General features: G+C 36.6%; 3 protein-coding genes across 5 annotated transcripts; 1 reads left to right on the top strand and 2 right to left on the bottom strand.

Moving 5' to 3' along the window:
- Positions 1–3,007: 3,007 nt before the first annotated feature.
- LOC117917872 (protein NRT1/ PTR FAMILY 5.2-like) lies at positions 3,008–6,947 on the bottom strand. Of its 2 annotated transcripts, XM_034834324.1 has the most exons (4): positions 5,851–6,947; positions 5,317–5,534; positions 4,285–4,856; positions 3,008–4,132 (listed from the first exon to the last, which is right to left on the bottom strand). In XM_034834324.1, exons 1-4 carry the CDS (start codon positions 5,987–5,989, stop codon positions 3,232–3,234), a joined length of 1,830 nt encoding a protein of 609 aa, XP_034690215.1. In that variant the 5' UTR covers positions 5,990–6,947; the 3' UTR covers positions 3,008–3,231. The 2 variants fall into 2 exon arrangements, with proteins under 2 accessions (XP_034690215.1, XP_034690216.1); XM_034834325.1 differs by lacking the exon at positions 5,851–6,947 and having other exon boundaries at positions 5,357–5,492.
- Positions 6,948–9,112: 2,165 nt separating this feature from the next.
- LOC117918469 (heterogeneous nuclear ribonucleoprotein 1-like) lies at positions 9,113–14,873 on the bottom strand. Of its 2 annotated transcripts, XR_004651857.1 has the most exons (3): positions 14,505–14,873; positions 9,670–11,595; positions 9,113–9,342 (listed from the first exon to the last, which is right to left on the bottom strand). XR_004651857.1 is itself a non-coding variant. In XM_034835156.1 (2 exons), exons 1-2 carry the CDS (start codon positions 14,724–14,726, stop codon positions 10,495–10,497), a joined length of 1,323 nt encoding a protein of 440 aa, XP_034691047.1. In that variant the 5' UTR covers positions 14,727–14,873; the 3' UTR covers positions 9,113–10,494. The 2 variants fall into 2 exon arrangements, 1 of the variants encoding a protein (XP_034691047.1); XM_034835156.1 differs by having other exon boundaries at positions 9,113–11,595.
- A 1,657-nt stretch (positions 14,874–16,530) lies between these two features.
- LOC117917598 lies at positions 16,531–18,776 on the top strand. The gene is made up of 4 exons (XM_034833924.1): positions 16,531–16,799; positions 17,156–17,244; positions 17,380–18,415; positions 18,489–18,776. The coding sequence occupies exons 1-4, from the start codon at positions 16,716–16,718 to the stop codon at positions 18,567–18,569; spliced, it is 1,290 nt and encodes a 429-aa protein (XP_034689815.1). The 5' UTR covers positions 16,531–16,715; the 3' UTR covers positions 18,570–18,776.
- The last annotated feature ends 1,089 nt before the right edge of the window (positions 18,777–19,865 follow it).

Genomic DNA, 19,865 nt, shown 5'->3' with positions numbered 1-19,865 from the left:
CACGGTGTAGTACTTGAGTCCCCACCCATGAATGCACCTGCAGTTGTATATAATTGCTCAGTAATAATTCAAAGTAGTGAACGAGGCGACAAAGATGTAAAGTTGCTGCCATCACCAGATATCTCTCTTTTGGACTCAGTCCATGTATGCAGTTCACCACACGCCCATTCCAGCTAGCTCTTCTGAGACTAAAAAAGAACAAGAGAGAAGTTTGATATTGGGATGCAAAACAAGAGTTATACCAACAATAAGAAGAACAAAGAGATCTTGTGGGAGATTAATCCAAATGGAACTAAGCATATATAACAGTTGAACATTACAAACAAAGCGTGAGATCTCATGAGAGGTCAGCAAAGGTAAAGTAACTTACCTACATGCATCTGCCACTCTCCTTCATTCTCACATGACCTTACTTAAAGGGACTTGTGAGACTCAGTTAATTAGAGGCTTGGGAGCCCCTAAAACATATGGTAATTAACTTACCTACAATGAATGAGCAAAGTTCTTCATCTCCGAGTCTGTGATCTTAGAATTAATGGGTCTACCCTTGAGATCCACAGTCCCATCTTCTGCCTACTCCTCTCTCCAATCTGCACCACCTTTCTCTTGATCTGTTGCGTACCTTTGTTTGTCCAAATGGTTGGTGTCCAAATTTTGGGCAAAGAAAGATAGGCTTAGAGTGTTCTTGGAAATCATGTGACTCTAAAGGGCTTTTTTTTTTAATATAAAGTTTTGGGGCAGGTGAATTTAGGACCTTTCCAACCTCCCAAATTGTAAGCCTTTGTCACTTGTTTCAACTCTTCACCACTATTTTCTCCTTTCACTTTTGCTTTTTCCCCGCAACTTTGTAATTATCAATTAACAAGTATATGCTTTGTCTGTGTTATATTCTTTTCCTCTTGTCCTTTACCTATAAATAATCGAGGCCACAAATTTGTGTGAATAGGATTTGTTTATTGATAATGGCAATAGAATATTCAAAATATTTCTTTTTAAATAATAAAAATTAATTCTTTCTCCGTCAATCAACATCTTTATTATAATTTAGAAATGAAAATGTGGTGTTTAATTCTTCTAAAGTAGGTATGAAATCTCATATTCTACGTTGAGATCAATCAACATAAAAGCATGTATAATGCTTTGGCGCAAACTAGATCAACTTCTAGCAACTCTTGTCCTATATGATGAAAAAGGCATATATAGACGGCATAGAATAGAATACAGTTGGGAAGGTAAAATTTAATCATCAACCAATGATGGAATTTTTTTTAGAAAAAAAATGATTATTTTAAAAAAAGAAGTATGAATAAAATAATATAGTTTGTAAAGACAAATAGCATGTAATAACAATGTGACCATTGAACTCTTTTTTTAATATATATATATATATATGATTTATATGAAAGAAAAAAATAAAATTTGACATGAATTTTTCTTTTAAAAAGGCTAATTCAATATTTTTTTATTGTTTTTACATTGAAATCGTATTTTTGAAAAGATTAATTTAATTATTTTTTATACTACTCATATGTTTTTTCAAAAGATCACAAAAATTATGAACTCGTCTTTTATGGCAAAGTCCTATTGGATATTTTCATCCTTGACAACCTAGGAAACTTGATCTTACTCTCCTTAATCATGACATAGATGGGGAATCTTTCTAATAGCTTGGGTATGTAATAACAATGTGACCATTGAACTCTTTTTTCTTTTTTTCTCTCTTTTGTATATATATGTTATATATAAAAAAAAATTGACATAAATTTTTCTTTTAAAAAGATAAATTCAATATTTTTACTATTTTTATTGTTTTTACATTGAAATCGTCTTTTGAAAATATCAATTGAATTATTTTTTATACTGCTCATATATTTTTTCAAAAGATCACAAAAATGATGAACTCGTCTTTTATGGCAAAGTCCTATAGGATGTTTTCATCCTTGACAACCTAGGAAACTTGAACTTACTCTCCTTAATCATGACATAGATGGGGAATCTTTCTAGTAGCTTGGGTCTGCAGATAATTAATTAAGATCTTTAGCTATCAAGGGGACATGCTTAGACTGACTAGTGGCTTGCACTTTTAAGGAGACAAAGTTGCAGCCTAGACAGTTATTTTGCTTTAAACTTTTTTAATCCCCCAAATTAACAAAATATTCCTTCATGATTAGGGGTATTAAATCCACCTACTTAAGTGTAGTTGGACACAAAGTTATATTTTTTGGGGAATCTGAGTAATGAAACGAGGATTGGTAGTGCAAAAAAAGAACAAGTATAAAAATAAAGAAAAACCACTTGTGTACTCTTGTGGAGTGATTGAATGGCACAATAGAAAATATAAATTTAAAAGCAGTACTAATTAAGGGTGACTGATATATTAAAGCTACTACATAATATTACATTGTGAAACCTGAATCAAATTTATTACGTTTTGCACGAGATGTTGGGGGTCAAGCTCCCCCTTGAGCTCACAAGAATCAAGCTACTCAATTAGCTCGGGGGTTTCCTCTCGGAGAATTTTTTTTTTTTTTTTTTTATGTAATGAATGATAAATTTGTACCTATTGTATATTTAACCCAATTTTTTTTAGAGTGTGTGACCGCAATTGAAACAAGTTTTTTGAGAGTTTTACTATTATAATCCATCCTTTCTTTTAATAGGTGAATTATTGAGTGTTGGTGCAATTCATAGATGTAAGAATCATATTGACTTGATTCATCCCCTTGAAACTAAACTAAACACCAAACAATGATTAGGTAAATTCAAATCAAAATATTTGCATTTTGAAATAGATGAAGCGAAGTGATCAACCAAAATAGATGAAGCGAAGTGATCAACCAAGATTCAACAATCATTAGTTTTAGCCTCAGTTGGTAAGTACCATTGAGGAGATACACTTCTTGAGAATCCAGGGGTGCATGTAATTGATTGGGAGTGTGTAGTTTTTTCTATTTCAGATTAACTAGGCTGTGATTTGGTTGCTGCGTTCTTAAAAATGAACGAGAAGTTCAGAATCTTGAGAGACGGTCTTGAATTAGAGAACCTCCATGGAAGTACAAATTTCTTTCATCACAGTCTCAATAAGCTTTGTATGGCATCTTTGTGACCACCAAAAACAAGCAAAAACAAGGACGATCCGGATGCCATCACCATGAGTTTTACAGTGATGGTGTATTAATTCCAAGTATGAAAGAAGGTAAAAGATTATCTTCTAACAAAATGCAAGTTTAATCAGCCTAGTCCCTTCAAAAGGACTTCGTTAACTTGAGATCTAGCTTCACTTGGTGAAGTTTCCATGGCTTTCTGCAGTTCTCTTTTGGATTCCGTCATGTCCACATCCACATTATAAACATAGAACTTTGCGACCACGAGGAAGAAAAGGAAGTTGACGAAGCTCAAGATGGCATAGAATGCATAAAAATAGTCCAAATGAGAAACGTTTAGATTATTCTCAATCCACCCTTGGCCATGCTTCTTAGTTATATCAGAAACTGTTGATAGAAGAAAACTACTGAGGAAACTCCCAACTCCCAAGCTGGTTGTGAAATATGAAGTACCGAGGCTTTTCATTCCTTGAGGTGCTTGGTCATAGAAGAACTCGATCTTGGCCACTTCCACAAAGGTATCAGCAATACCCATCAGAGCAAACTGAGGGAGGAGAATGAAAATAGTAAGAGGGACAGTTTGCGTTTTACCGAAAATTCCATTTTCTCTTGCGACCCTGAGTCTCCTCATTTCGGCTAAGCAAGCAGTGACCATGACAATGATTTGAAGCACGATGCCAATTCCAATTCTCTGCAACATTGTGATCCCCCTTGGATTCCCTGTATACTTTCGAACTAATGGAATGAACCAGCGGTCATAGATTACTATGCTTATCAACATGAAGATTGTTACAAATGCTGTGAGACAAGCTGGAGGAATAACAAAATTTGGGCCCATGTTCCTATCAAGAGTGTCGCCTTGTTTGATAAAAAGTGTGGACACCTGAACTAACATGGTGCTAGGCAAGAATGTAGAAACCAAAATGGGAATCATTTTGATCATTTGCTTAGTTTCTTCAACTTGGGTCACTGGACAAAGCATCCAAGGTGAGGTTGGCCCACTCTTTACAGCGGCTTTGTCTAGTAGTCTGCAGGCAATATTGCAGAGATGAAGGTTAGAAATAAGCAAAAAGATACAGAAATCCAGATGGTTTCCATTTCAAAAGCTATGCTTCGAACAGTGATAAAAGAAAAGCAAGAAAAGTAAATGTTTGGAGCTTCTACCAGTGAAGAAAATGACCTTAGTGAAGGGGTATGATCGATTCTAAAAGTCCTAGATTTGGCATACTCGTCCAAGTTCAGCTCATGAAGCTCTTTTGGGTCATTTGGGACATCCACCTTCCTCTTCTTCACTGCAGCCACAAGTACCATAAACATCCTAGTGAAGGGACTCCCTGAAGGCACTTTGTGCCTATAGAAGGGGGTACCCACCAAGAACACCGAGACTGAAATTGCCAGCCCAAGTGTGGGAAGGCCATAGCCAAGGCTCCACCCAACGGTATCTTGTATATACACAAGGAAAGTATTGGAGAAGAGGGTACCAAAGAAAATGCTAAACATCCACCAATTGAAAAAGGAGAGCTTCTGAATTCTTTCCTTGGGCTGGAAGTCATCGAATTGGTCTGCTCCCATGGTTGAGATGTTGGGCTTGGTTCCACCAGTTCCAGCTGCAATTATGTAAAGAGCCAGATAGAATATAGCCACTTGAAACATTGAGGCCCGTTTGTCACAGTCCTCATCTTTCACCCCATGACCGCATGACGGAGGCTTTAGTGCTGGCAGCGAAACTGCTAAGGTTAACAGACCCATTCCCTGTTTGTTACAGAAACAGGCAGGTTATTTGATGATGTCAAATTCATAAAAAAAAAAGTTAAGAGTCCATTCATTTTATCATATTAGGGGCAGTACAGCTTGAATTGAAGAACAGTCTGACCAAAGGATAGGAGCTTCTGGGTGCTCATTACTTGGGTTAAGTCACCTTGGACAAGTTTGGAGCCTTGGAGCTTCTGGGTGCTCATTAGCTCACTCCTGCTGTCCACTTTGACAACCATTTTATCTTTGATCAGACAATGCTAAGAAATGGGACTGTTTGGATTCCAACAAACAGTCCCCTCCTCAAGCCCGCAGGCAAAAATATCATAATATGTGTGGATTTGATTTGAAATAAGCCAAGATTACACAAGTATACTTAGACTAAATACGTATGGTGTATGTCAGCTTGCATGTGGGCATATTCACGTTTACAGCCATAAAAATGGGGATCGGGTACTACCAAGAGATAAATGCCTGATGCAATGACAAAAGTCCAGTACCGTCCAAGATGAGCATCTGCAATGTAAGCACCTAAAATCGGAGCCATCCATACGGTACCAACCCAGTAGGTGACATTGTTTGCAGATTTAACAGTGCCTTCATGGAGCTCCCTTGTCAAATATAGCACTAGGTTTGAAGCAATCCCATAATATGCCATCCTCTCAAACACTTCATATCCTACAAAAGCATATTCACAGAAGGAAGAATTCTTATGCAAAGCTCTTAATCTCAACTATACACATAAATTTCATACGATATGTATAGATTGAAAAAAACAGATCAAGAAAAGAAGACCAAGTGACTATAGCTAAATGTGAGAAGAGTCCAATAACATAGAAGAGAAAGAAGTGTCCTTCTAGGTTAAGGGTTCCCCACATGCATCCACCCTTTTTCACTTATCCAACAGTCCTTCATTCTTACATGCCCTTATTTCAGGGACTTTTGAGGCTCAATAAAGAGAGTTGGGTGTCACTTAAAAGTTAGGGTAACATACCTACAATGAAGGAACAAGCTCTCCATCTTCCAGTCTTCGATCTTAGGATAGGTCTACCCTTGAGATCCACAGTCCCATCTTCTGTGTACTCCTCTCTTCCATCCCCGCCACCTCTCTCTTCAGCTACTGTTGTAGACATGGTAGCCAAAAAGAGATAGCAAACCTTAGATTATACTTGGAAATCATGTGAGCATATAGCCTTTTATAATGTTATGGGACAGGTGAATGTAAGGCCTTTCCAACACCTAAAACTACAGGCTTTCCACTTGTTTTAACTGTTCACCTCTGTTTTATCAAGCCTCTTAATGCATCTTAGCAGTCACAGCCACAACCAGCACATACCTCCATTTGTCTACTTCTGTATTCTTTTCTCAGACTTTGCCTATAAACCATCGACTGATTTAGCAGCTGTGGGAGCAATATTGACACGTAGCAGAAAGAGTTCACAAGCCACAAATTTGTGGGAAGGGATTTGTCTTTTTGGTGAAGGCATCAAATCAAATCTTAAAACAAATCAAAGTTAAATTCCTTCTCAATCATTCAACAACCTTTGTCTTTAGTTTTTACAAATTAGGAAAAACTAAAAGATTCTAAGCTAGGACCAATCCAGCATTAACTGAAAATAGATGTGCTTCAACCATACAACAAGCATGGTTAATTGAAACTGTGAAATATTTGCTCAAAAACATCTTCTTTCTAGAGTATATTCTTGCTTCTTGGATGGATTAGGAAAAAGCCCTACATATGGCATAGGGTAGAAAAGAGAATTACATCCAATTTCCAAGCAGTTTGAAAAAATGCTGAAGGCATGCAGACAAACCCAACTCCAAGCTTGATCCAAATCTTTTTTCAGTTCCTGCAATAATATGCTCAACAGGGTAACAGTCTTATTCTTTTGTCACAGGCCTTCGCTCACATTCCCTTTGGCCTCTTCCTTGGAGCTTTCGGTTGGCCAAGTGCTTGGACATTCCGACTTGTTAAACAAATTATAGAATTCCCACATGTTATACTCAACCTAAATCCAATAACAACTTGTTTCTTAATACTTGGAACCGGGGTTTGAGAGTGATTCTGGTTAGAATATATCCATCTCCCCTGTTAGAAACCCTTTCATATGAAACAAATTTAAGAGTATTCTTTTAATGTTTGGATATGAAATTTAGAAAGTGTTTTGATAATGCATCATATAGTTAAAAATAAAAAAAATAAAAAAAAAATCTATGAATTCTTTAAGTATTTAAAAGTGGTTTTAAAAACATTGTCAAATACCTCATTTTTACGAGAAAGAGCTTTCAAGCGTCGAGAAGCACTTCTAATCCCTTTCAAAATCACACCCAAGCGAGCTCTTTATCCACCCAATTTATGCACTTAAACCTCATAAAAAATTGAATGCAAAACTTAGATTGCCAATAAAACAACCTCAAGGGAAAGTTTCACTTAAGAAATAGATGTGAAATGAATTTTGGAAACCCATTTATTGCTTTTTAAAAAGCATAGTTAACAGCATTAAAGGGACATGCTCCTAGAGGATGACGCCAGGAGGTTGAATCCTGTGGCCTCGCTGAGGCAGGTGACTAGTCAAGAAAACAAAGGGAGGCTAATAGAGAAAGAGGGGAAAGAAAAAAAAAAGGGAACTGAATAGAGTCAATAGACCAAGACACTGACAATGCTTATAGATGAAGCCAAGAAACATTAAAGACAAGACCACATTGTTCAATACGACCCAAGGAATCAAAGAATGAAAAGAAGCTCAAATGCCTCCAAAACAGAATTTAATTCTTCCCTTATTTTGGGTTCACCTCAAAGGGGAGACACCACTACTAGCCACATATCCTGTTTCTTTGGATGATATTAGGGCATGGTTATCAACGACAAAAAGCATGGATAGCAAAAAATTTCGAGGAATGGGATAGATGCAGTGCATGAGACCCCCCTCATGAATGCTAACCATCTATTTACGATCATTTTGATAAAGAAAACCCAAGTGCATCGACAAGACAAGAAGGCACCAAGGTCAATGGTAGGGCTCTCCACAGATCAACTATAAGCAGAACTTGTTTGTCCTGCCGAGAGACTTGGTTCAATTGTGACCGTAACCCTTTGAGCCATGAGAACCATGAGAAGTGTTGGAGGGCCTTGTGAAGAAGAAGACGAAGCCACCTGAAACCGACACCCAACCCAGTTGTTGTCAATCCCCCACTTAATGGCACCTGCTCTGGGGAACAAGATCTGTCCAACCAGGACAACAGGGGTTTACTTTGTAGGAACATGAACTCTAGGAAAAACTGCATAACTAGCTGTCCGAAACTTGTTTCCAGAGGTAGGGGAAGCAAGCCACAGCTAAATGAATGACGAAAAAGTTTCATTTGGCACGAGTCCTAAAACCTCACGTATGAAATCATAACTGACATTTTAACAAGTATTAGTGATATAAGAAGGGTTAAGAAGGGAAAATCTACAAACAATAGGTGGTTAGGCCACTTCTGGAGCATCAGCTTCAAGTGGAAGAGCAATTTAATTGGGAGAGGATTCATAGAAAACATCATTTTAATCAAAAGCCCACAATTGCAAGCAAGCTCTGTGATTGACTCCAACCAAATCCTCTACCTGCAATGATACATTATAGTCCACCCACAACGATGTTAAGTGTGGTAATAGTGAAAAGCAGTAGCCAAGGGGATACAGATACAAAGCAGTTCCAGCATCCCTCGCAAGGATCAGATATCTATTTTCCCAGGTTTATGCCACTGCAGATAGCCTACATATCCATCCACCAACCAGGAATACTGGACTTACAACAAACAGACAGAGAGTGCTGTCCAGAGACACAAACTCCACTAGCTCTTCTGAGGCTGATTTTTTACCTCATTGAACTTCAGAAGAGAACAAATTATCAATACTTCACAGGCAAAATTTTGTTTAAAGAAAAATAGTTGAGCATAAGCAAATGGCATTATCCTGCACATCAATGCCAAAAGCCACAGAAAAGTTTGATATTGAGATCACAAAAAACAAGGGTACCGAGAATAAGCAGAAAAATTAAGGTGATTCAGCCTTGGGCAGATGGCAAAGGATCTATCAATGCAATACCAAATATTTTCTTGCAGGATCAACCAATACCAGTTTGATCCTACTTTGAATGATTTGCCTGGCTACACCAGCAAAGCTAAACTAAACCACCAAACTAGTAAAACTATTAAACTACTGAGAATTTCAGCTAGAACTAAAAAGATGCAAACCAAAAACTACTTTATGGGTACTCTTAAACCAAAACAACCTGAACATTTAGTGATTGAAGTCAGCCGCATACATCACAATCTGATCAAAATATAACAGGAATGGGGAAAATTTACAGAACAAAATAACCAAAAGTAAACAATGAAAAACATGGAACAACCAAGGAGAAGAATGTCAGATGCCGAGATAAGTCCCTCCTGCCTTGCCATGCACTTGGTGAATATGATTGATTTTAGGGATCGATCAGCTTGCATGCTTGCAACATTAAAGCATAAAAACAATGTTAGGGTAACCAAGACTGACCTTGTCTTCTTACACAACTGGTGAGAAGACACTATATCTAAATTAGTTTGAGGTCCACTAAAAGAAGAGCAACAAAAAGAAAAATAAACCATGTTATGCTATCCTTTCAAGTTTCACCTTCCCAAAAAGGAAAAAAAAAAATTCAAGGTTTACTTTTCTTTTCCTCCCAACAGGCAAAACCATAGGTTGCAAAAGAGTAATTATAATAGAAACACCTAAAAAGCAAATTAAAAGAGGAACATAAAGCTAACTACCCTTCTAACTTCAAATTACACATACCACAACCTGTTCGAACTTGGAAGACTCTGGTCCCCATCAATAAACTGCATGAAAGATCAAGTGAACATTGCATCATCAAGTGAATCCACTTTAAATTCCTGCCCATGCCACAAATCTCATTTAAATTTATTTTCCCTTTTTGACTTCCCCGAGTTCCAAATTAGAAGACGATATCTCTCTCCTGTACAAAAGGGCAAAATATAGGAGGAAAATGATTATGCCTTTTTATTGTACATCAACTACCACTATGATTAGCAATACCCCCTATGCAGAGATCAACCCAGGTGACATAGAGATCCACCCATAATACCAAGATACTGCACTACATCTTTATCTCTAGTCCTCTTTCTCTAGCATATAAAATGTAGTAGCTACTGAACTACTATTGTTATCCAGTCTAAGCTTCAAAGCATATAGGTTCACACCAGCAAACCAGACTGCCAGAGATTTAAGGCTAAAGCAATATGCCTTTAACAAAATACTAGTTATCATCAATACCCACAATAATAACGAAGTTTAATAGAAGCTACTCTAGCTTTAACAGTAGAAAGACGAGGAAAAAAGCTTCAATAAGCTAGCAGACAACCACAGAAAAGCCAAAGCTAAGCACTATAACTTAAAAGCAAATGCTAGTAAATTAGAAATAACACTACTACTCAGAACTACTAGCCATTATATACTAGCAGGATAAACAACTGCAAACTACTACTGAGATTCAAGCAATCCAACCAGTCCCAGGATCTGTCGCCATCATGCAGAAGATTTCACAATGAGGAACAAGTGTGAACGCCAAAGATTCATGTGAAGGAAACTAAAGCATCTTTATCACTGCTGTTGGGCCTGCCTCTGAGCACCACCATAGCCACCACCATAACCAGCAGCACCTTGTGAAGGGTCAGACCTCCAGCCGGCATTTGAATACCCTTGATTTCCATTGGCGTCACCATAGCCACTCCCCATGTAGCCACCACCTGTCCCCTGTTCTCCACTAGCACTACCACCAGAACTAGGTGCACTTCCAGCACGCCCACCAGCAGCCCCATATCCCCCAGAATAAGAACCATCACTCCCACCATAGTTACCATATCCAAAACCTTGACTTCCATATCCAGAAGCGCCACTTGGAGATTGACCCATTGGTCCAGAAACACCAGCACCACCCGGAGCATTCCAAGGACCTGTAGCTCCATAGGCTGCATTTGAACCATAGCCTGAAGCACCATATCCAGAAGGAGTTTGGTTGTTCCATTGGCTTTTCATAGCACCAGGTGGGCCACTTACATAACCAGCATTAGGAGCATTTGGGTTTCCATACGCCCCAGCAGGACCGCCAAATCCAGTATTGGCACTTCCATAACCACCAACACCATAACTCCCATAACCACCATAACCAACAGCACTATTTGCTGCTCCATAGCCATAACCTGGTGCACCATAGCCAGAATATGGTGGGAAACCACCACCAGTGGTCTGAGGTGGCATGAATCTATTACCATCCATTCTACCTTCATATGCACTTGTATTAGCACCAGAAGCACCATAGCCTTGGTAGCCTCCACTACGGCCACCACCACCAGGATTTGCATCTTTAGGGAGGGCTCGTTTCACCTCTACAAGCTTACCATTCAATTCATGGAAGGTCTTATGTAAAACTCGATCAACTGCATCTTCAGTGTCAAAGGATATGAATCCAAACCCACGGGGACGTTGAGTATTTTGGTCATACATTACTACTACATCTGTTACATGACCATAAGTCTCAAAGTACTGACGAAATCCTTCCTCAGTAAGGGTGGAAGGCAACCCTCCAACAAATATCTTTTTGGTTTTAAAATTTCCTCCCATGCCTGAGCTTCTGCCAGTATTAGAATTTCCAGGTCTGGAGGTGTGCTGTTCTTCTCTTGATAAAGCCCTTTTAGCCTCCACCTGAGTAGCCAAAGTGGAATTTTTCATTCAATAGGTTAGTAGATAAAGTGTAATTTCAAACTGCAGGAGAAACATGAATACACGCATGCATACATAGGTTCTCTGACACACACAAACACCTCAACTTATTAAAGATTTTTTTATAGGTAAATAAGAGATTGTATTAGTAATGCCTAGAAGCGGTGAAAAAAGTACACACGAAGAATAAAAACAATGCCCAAAACTTATTAAAGATCCAACAAGAAAGCTGAAAATGGAGCAAAATAGGAAAAACCACTAAAAGGGAACAGCTGGATTCAACATATTTGGACCACCTTTCAAGCAGGAACCATGTTGGCCTGTTTGTTTTTGTGTGTCTATAATCATATTTGGACAATCTTTCAAAGAGGACCCTTGTTGACCAATTCAGTTGTATGTCTAAGTACAATTTTGAGAAACTTTGGGATTCAATGAACCCCTTTATATGTAATGAAAACCTTTTATACGTATAATAGTAATAGAAAACAATTTTGTTCATTTGGGCCGAAATTCTACCAAGGTGGGCAGATTTTTCCATTATCTAAACCATTTCTAACAGTAAGCATGGATACATTCATGAAGAAGAGAATCAATGCAGAAAAGTTTCAAATTTTATGTAATCAAATTTTCCACAGCATCCCAAGCATGGACAATCGAAATGCACAAGCATAAGAGAGACGTGCTAATTTAAAACTACCAAAGAACTACAATAGAAAGCCATAATAATGCCGCTAACGAGAATCAACATCACTTAAAATGATACCATATTCAATTTGAAAAACAAAAATTCTATCTTATATAAATAATGAATGCCGAAAAAAGGGCATAGAAAATACCCAATTTGATGAATCCATAAATTAACACAAGAATTACTCTTCAAATCAAGAATCACAAAATTCTTTGTCCTTTCAAACAGAAAAAATTACACAACCAAACCCATTGGCCAACAAAGGTAATCTCACAATTCAGTGAAAATGTTTCCAATCCCTAAGAATTAGAACATGCAAGAGAACTATTTATCCAAAGAGATTTCACCAAACATATATTAATGACAATCAGCTGGTTGCTAAGAAAACTGAGTAAAATAAAATAAAATCTCTCAATATCTATGTATTATATGAATATGATCTTAGTTCCAGAAGAAGTGTTGGGTGTTTGAGATCACAGATGTGGAAAAATCTTACATTACATTCAAAATTTTAGTTTCTCTTCCCCTTCCTGTGTGCTTTGTTGGCAATCAAACAAACATTAAAACTTAAAAGGTAAGAAAACCCAAAACATGTAGAATTCAAATAAACATGTAATAAATGGATAAAAACAGTCACAGCCATAAAAATATGCAGAATAGGCGAACTTCAATAGCCCAAAGGGGTGTACAATATCCATTATTAGGGAATCAAGGAAACAAAAATTTCCAGTGAACTGAGTCTGATACAACTATCTCTGTTAGATGAGCCAAGTATTCCATTTTCTTTTAAGGAAACCAAAACAACATACCATCAGGACCACATTTTGTACTTGTCCTTCTCTCCCTCAGTTTCTCAGCGACCAACCAGAGGGAAAATAGTAAATATCCAAATACTATGTGCAATTTCATATCAATAAAAAATAGATTAAAAAAATATGCAAAACCAATCAACACAAAAAATAAGACACCAAGATATCAAAACAGCAGGTCACAAACATTATAGATCAATATAAACCCAAAAAAAAAAGCATCGACACTCGTCAAAAGCAAAAATAAATAAATAATAATACAAGGTTTAAAATTTTTTATTCTCTTTCTTTTCTTTCATTTGCAGGTCAACCACTTCCAGACAGCAAAGATATCCAAATATCCAATTGGATAACAAATGAGAAAACCATTAAAGATGCAGAAAGGGCAAATATTTGCATTTCAACAAGACAGAAAAAAGGGTGCAGACCATCACTGTTTGGGGCCTGAGAGAATAAAACCACTGCTTAACCCAAGCTGATACAATCATCTCTCTTAGATGAGCCAAGTATTCATGTTCTTTAGCAAAATCAAGAAAAATACCATGTGAACCAAATTGTGGTTTTTTTTCCCTCTTCCTCAGTTTTCTCAGAACCAACCAGAGGGAAAATCACAAAGATATATGAATATTCATGTATAATTCCATATCGGATGAAAAAATATAAAGTTAGGCAAAACCAATCAAAGATTAACACAGATACCAGAAACCCAGAACTCAAAACACCAAGCTACAAACATTACAGTCCATAAATACAGACAAAAGAATCAATACAACCAAAAACAAAGGGAAAAAAAATCAATTTTTATTTTAAAAAATCTGGATATCAAAACCAATAATTATTAACAATGAAAAAAATGGATAACAATTGGCCAAGCCCATTAAAGAATTGCACAAAATAACAAAATCCCAGAACCTAAAACAGTCAAAGACTGATATAAAATCCCAGAAAAAGTGAAGAAAATATTCATTACCAATAAACGAAACAATTTCACAAGAGTTAAGAGCTACACAAACAGGCATCTTAAATTCCAACCCACTGAAAAATAAAGAAAAATAAGGCAAGCCCATTTAACAAAATTTAAGTTCCATCCCATCAATGGCGTGCTTCTACTGAAGAATGCACAAAATAACAAAAACCTAGAGCCCAAAAAATTCAGAAACAAACCCAAATTTCCAAAACACCAAAGAAAATAATCTAACAATCGAAAATAATTTTCTAACAAATGTAAAGAACCACTCGACCAATTACCCGAAATTCCAAACCAGTGAAAAAATAAAGAAGCACAATAATGATAAAACCCTTGAAACAAACGAAATCATCAAAAGCCCAGAAAAATTAAAATCTAAACAAATGCAACGAGGCAATGAAACGACACAGAATGAAGAATCCCTCACCGTCCTGCCATCAATGGTGTGCTTCTCCTGAAGAACTGCATCGAGAACGGCAGGATCTGCGAATACCACAAAGCCAAAGCCTCTGGGTCGACCAGTGGTCTTGTCCCGCATAATAACTGTCTGCGTGACGTCCCCGTACTGGTTAAAGTACTCTTTGAGCTTCTCCTCTGTAGTGTCCCATGGTATGCCTCCTACAAATAGCTTTCCTTCGTCTGAGTCCATGTTTCTCTCTCTAGAATCTGCTCTATCCCTGTCTCTCTAGAATCTGTTGTTTGCCTCTCTAGAATTTCATGTGTCTCTCTACTGTGTGCTTCCTTCCCTTCGGGCCTGCAAGGGAAGAACGAATAGGGGGTTAGGGTTTGTTGCAAGGCGTTGCCCGACCAAATATCAATGATCTCTTTATACGACGTCGTTTCACCATTAGAACGACGTCGTTTCGCCATAAGAACGACGTCGTTTCATGTGGGCCATTCCGTGAGTTCACTATCTTTGAGTTGGAGTGCTTTAATTGCTTGTAATAAAGTAGAAGTGTGTTTGTGCACCCTTCTTACCACACGTGCGCCATTCTTGTAACTTTCTACCTAAATTTGCAAATAAAATTTATATTTAATATATAAGAAAAAATAGTACAATTTGTTCACTATTTTTTTAATTTATATTTTTGTTCAAAAAAAAAATTAAAAATAATCAAGACATCATATTATTAAATCTAAAAAATTAATATTTAAAAAATATGAAAAATATTTAAATATCTCAACACCCTCTCTACCTAGAAATGCAACCACTCATCATCACACCATTGATTTACCTTTTTAACAAGTGCCCACATGTTGGTTGGTTGGGAGATGAGAATGTTTACTCACAAACCCAAAAGCAAAAATATTTTTATTTCACATTTTATTATTAATTTTATTTATTTTTTGGTTTTTATGGAAATATAATTTTAGGAATAAAAATTATTTGTAAATTACATTTAAAAGAATTTTTGACATTATTAGAAGATAAATTATGTAATAGGTAATTAGCTAAAGTTTTTAAAAATTAAAAATCTATTTGGTCCTGTGATTTATAAATAATTTTTTGTTTTTAAAAATTTCTAATATTATTTGGCCCCGTTGTTCTTTTAAAATAATTTTTAAAAATAAAATGAATTAAAAAATAATAAATAAGAATTATTTTCACTAATTTTAAAAAATGAAAGGAAAACATGAGACTCATTTGACCATATTTTTCAAAACTTATTTTAAATTGTTTTTTATTTTTTAACTTTTTTTAATTTAAAAACAAGTTTAAGAAAATACGGTGAAACATGCCTAAAATCGAAAGGGGACCACATTTTTTTAATGGTAATATTATATATCCCTTTTACACTTTATTAGAAGATAAATTATGTAATAGGTAATTAGCTCAAGTTTTTAAAAATTAAGAATATGTTTGGTCGTGTGATTTATAAATAATTTTTTGTTTTTAAAAACAATTTTCTAATATTATTTTATTGTTGTTCTTTGAAAATAATTTTTAAAAATAAAATGAAATAAAGAAAAAAATTTGGAGAACAAGTAAGAATTGTTTTCACCAATTTTTAAAAATAAAAGAAAAACATTATACTCAACCATATTTTCTAAAATTTATTTTTTAAAAATGTTTTTTATTTGTTAACTTTTCTTAATTTAAAAACAGTTTTTAAAAACAAGTTTAAGAAAATATGGTCAAATTGGGCCTAAAATCCAAATCGTACCACATGTTTATTTAATGCTAATATTATATACCCTTTTTACACTTTTTTTATTATTTATTAATTATTAATAATTGAATTATGAGAAAGTTTCAATTCAAATTCCTTTTTCTATTTAAAAAATTGTTTTTAATTTTCAATAATAATATAATAATGATTATAAGATTAAGAAAAGGAATTAAAAGTAATGCATTACAGGCTGTTGATTGCACGCTGCCCATAATCATGAACTCCAACGGTCACTTTCCTTTTTGAAAACAAACCCTAGCTTTAAACTTCAAATTTCATGACCGTTTTGTCCTCCAGAGCCCCCACCTTTTTCTTTCCATCCAAACGCTCCTGTCTCTTTCTCTCGAATTTGCTCTCTCGGAACCCATGGAGAAGTACACCCTTTAAGCCAATCTTCATTTTCTTCTCGGGCTTCTTCCTACGTTGAACAAGTTTCAGAAAGATCAAGAAAGAGAGACTCGTCTGTAATGGGTTGTTTTCTTGCTTGTTTTGGGTCTTCCAAGGATGCCAAACGCCAGAAACAGAGGATTCATGTACTCCCTCGAGACCAGGTGAGCCCATGTTATGGAATGTCGTTTTGTTTTTCTCTCAACCTCTGTTTGGTTTCTGAGAAAACCCAAGGAAAGAAAAGAAAAGAAACAGAACATAAGAAAGAAATTTTGTGTTTTTCTTTCTTGTCGGGCTTTCTTTTCATCAGAGAGCGGAACAACCTACTCCAACTGGACCCATCCGTTTTAGTAGGCTCAGTTGTGCTGGGGTTCTGGTTTTTGGGTCCCAGATGATCAAAATTTTAGGACTCAGTACCATGTTTTCTTTTCTTTCCTTTCCTTTCCTTTTCTCAGCATCCAAACAGAGCTCCAAAAGTTTTTTTAGTATAGAATTACTCAAATTCTGAAAATTACTGCAGAGGAATGGAAGTTTCAAGCCTGTGCAATCCATTGTCTCTCAGAAACAGGAGAGCATAGAACAACCCATCAGCCTGGTTTCAGAGATACGGTGAGTATTACATTTACATAGGTTTTGGGTTTACATTCCTTCTTGATCATTGTTTTTCCTTTCGACAACAAAATCCCCAACCCGTTCCCTGAATTTTGCTTTTCTGCTTTTGGGATTTCTGGGTTTTGGGTGTAGGGAGAAGCCGGAGGAACAATTGAGCTTCGCTGCAAAAAAGAAAGTTACATTCGATTCAAATGTGAGAACCTATGAGCCTATCTCAGTACATGGAAGTATTGAATCTTTACCAGAGAGCACTGGGGAGAAGGCGACGGAGGAAAGCTTGGCAAAATCAAGCCGATCCAATTTGCTGTCAGACGATGATTCAAACACATCTAGCTTGGGGTCTTATCCCCCAAATCATCGATACCAGAATTGCGCAGAGAGTGATGATGAAGAGGATGAAATGCAGTACGGGGACAGTGATCCAGATGATGAGGACGATGAATACAATGATTCTGATGAGGAAGATGATGACATCTTAGGATCAAAGACTAGAATTTCTCCAGCTCAAGTGATTACAGAGGAGGTTGATCCCAAAGCCATAAGTCCTTCCCCTCAAAGGGAACTGAAAACAATTGGGGCAAACCCAAACGCTCGGGATAGAAGCACATATGTTCATCCTGTACTAAACCCTGTTGAAAATCTTACGCAATGGAAAGCTGTGAAAGGAAAAGGGACACCACCATTGAAGCTGCAGAAGGAGAATCTTACATCAGATAAAGAACCACCAAGGCTTTCATTCAGCATGGAGCCCAATTTTAAGCAATCATCATTCAGTAACAAATCAAAAATCAATGAACCTGAGAACCTGAACCAGGAAATAGCAGTCAATGCAAGCCTTTCTAACTGGTTGGTTTCATCTGAAACCACACCCACCAACAAGACTAGCCCCATTGGTGTTGTTGATACTATTTCATATCAGAAAGGCGCGTCTTACACTTCAAACTCACCTAGAAGCCAAGAAGATCGGCCTATTTTGGGCGCATTAACCTTGGAAGAGATCAGACAATTCTCTGCATCTAATTCGCCTAGAAGGTCACCGACTCGAAGCCCTGATGATATGCCCATTCTAGGCACTGTTGGGACCTACTGGAGCCACACAGGACCAGCTAAGGACTCTGATTCAGCCTCATACAAAGGAATACCAAACACAACCAGCAAGTACAGAGAGGTATATACTTGAAGTGAGATTTTCTTTCATTAGGCAATGCTGGGTATTTGATGATATGCTGTGGATTTTACAGGACAAGAGAGTGAATTGGCACTCTACCCCATTTGAGGCAAGGTTGGAAAAAGCATTGAGCAAAGGTGTTCCTGAAGCTTAACTCTCTACTCATCCTCCTTGTGTATGATGTAAGGCAAGCTTGTGGAGAGGTTTTTTTGGATTGTTGTTCTGTGTGTCTATTTCATAAGGTTCATCATCTCATATATGTCATCTTTGTGTGAATGTGATGCCTTTTTTCTGTGTACTTGTGTTGTAATTCCTTATTGGTTTCAATCAACAGTCAATAAAATAGAGTTTATTTGTCTAATTGCCTTAGTAGCTTTCACACTTTTTGGTTTCTTTCCTACCAAATATCTAAAAAATACAAAGGGATGACTCTTTAAACCTTCCTACAATTCCTTCCCACAAGAGAATGTAATTTATTAATTCCTCTTCGCAGTTGCAAAGAACACATCTATTCGCCAATACCACCCTCTTATGAATCTGATCCATGGTCAATACCTTACCCCAAGAAAGGGAATTGCGGTCCCATGCTCCAGAATGGCATAAAAGGATTTGATAGAGAAGACCTTGTTCCTAGAATCCATTCATACAATTTTATCCCTAGCTTTCCTCTCCATGGACTTTCCTGAAGCCTTGAAAAGAAATCCTAAATCTTGTCTTGCTCCCAATGACAGACTTTCCAGTGCCCCCTCACAAAATGAGTGTAAGGAATTGAAGATGAAGATGATTGTGAAGCAATATGGAAAAAGATGCATGTGGAGGAAAAATGTGATCTTATTACAAAATGCATGTGGCCATGGAAACAATTCCAGAAATCACCTGGAAACGGCAATACTGGATTGAGTCTATCCATCCGGGAAATGCTAATGAATTGTCCCCTTCCATATCGAATGATAATCTACAATATGGTACAAGATTTTTCATTCTTGGGGTAGCTGGGTAAGAATGCAGTACATCTAAAGCAGCAATTGCCATCTTCATACTTGCTGAGACTGTCACAGAGAAGACAATAATGCCACATCTAAAATGTTGATGATAAAGAATAGTGACAAGTTATGCAGTGGCTGAATATTAACCTACCGGTAAATTGATTCAGGGATCTACTACAATATGAGATGCACTGTCTAACTATAATTTCCATTTTATTGTGTTTGAAATTGTATTGTCACTAGCATCATGAAACATGGGATTCTTACTAAATTCTTGGTACTTTTACCTACAATAAGAACTACTAAAAGAATTTGAGAACTTAGGAGGTTGATGTCATTCATTCATATTCTGTCTTGATATGGCCATGTACTGTTAAGTCATGTTTAGTTGACCTCATATAATATAAGATAGGGTAATAAATGGAATTACATATCATATTTGATTGAAGATGTGATAGGATAAG

The sequence above is a fragment of the Vitis riparia genome, chromosome 7 (assembly GCF_004353265.1).
Source record: "Vitis riparia cultivar Riparia Gloire de Montpellier isolate 1030 chromosome 7, EGFV_Vit.rip_1.0, whole genome shotgun sequence".
Classification (NCBI taxonomy): domain Eukaryota; kingdom Viridiplantae; phylum Streptophyta; class Magnoliopsida; order Vitales; family Vitaceae; genus Vitis; species Vitis riparia.
The sequence above is the reverse complement of the archived record's forward strand: the minus strand, read 5'-3'. Positions and strand labels throughout refer to the sequence as shown.

Bases quoted from the DNA above. Each gene is read 5' to 3' on its own strand.
- LOC117918469 (XM_034835156.1), bottom strand. From the start codon at position 14,726: ATGGACTCAGACGAAGGAAAGCTATTTGTAGGAGGCATACCATGGGAC. The intron at 11,596-14,504 runs GTGAGGGATTCT...TTGGCTACTCAG, and splicing joins ACACCATTGATGGCAGGACG to GTGGAGGCTAAAAGGGCTTT.
- LOC117917872 (XM_034834324.1), bottom strand. From the start codon at position 5,989: ATGTCTACAACAGTAGCTGAAGAGAGAGGTGGCGGGGATGGAAGAGAG. The intron at 4,857-5,316 runs GTAGTACCCGAT...TGTAACAAACAG, and splicing joins CATCAGGCATTTATCTCTTG to GGAATGGGTCTGTTAACCTT. The intron at 4,133-4,284 runs GTCATTTTCTTC...TATTGCCTGCAG, and splicing joins GATCATACCCCTTCACTAAG to ACTACTAGACAAAGCCGCTG.
- LOC117917598 (XM_034833924.1), top strand. From the start codon at position 16,716: ATGGGTTGTTTTCTTGCTTGTTTTGGGTCTTCCAAGGATGCCAAACGC. The intron at 16,800-17,155 runs GTGAGCCCATGT...AAATTACTGCAG, and splicing joins ATGTACTCCCTCGAGACCAG to AGGAATGGAAGTTTCAAGCC. The intron at 17,245-17,379 runs GTGAGTATTACA...TTTTGGGTGTAG, and splicing joins AGCCTGGTTTCAGAGATACG to GGAGAAGCCGGAGGAACAAT.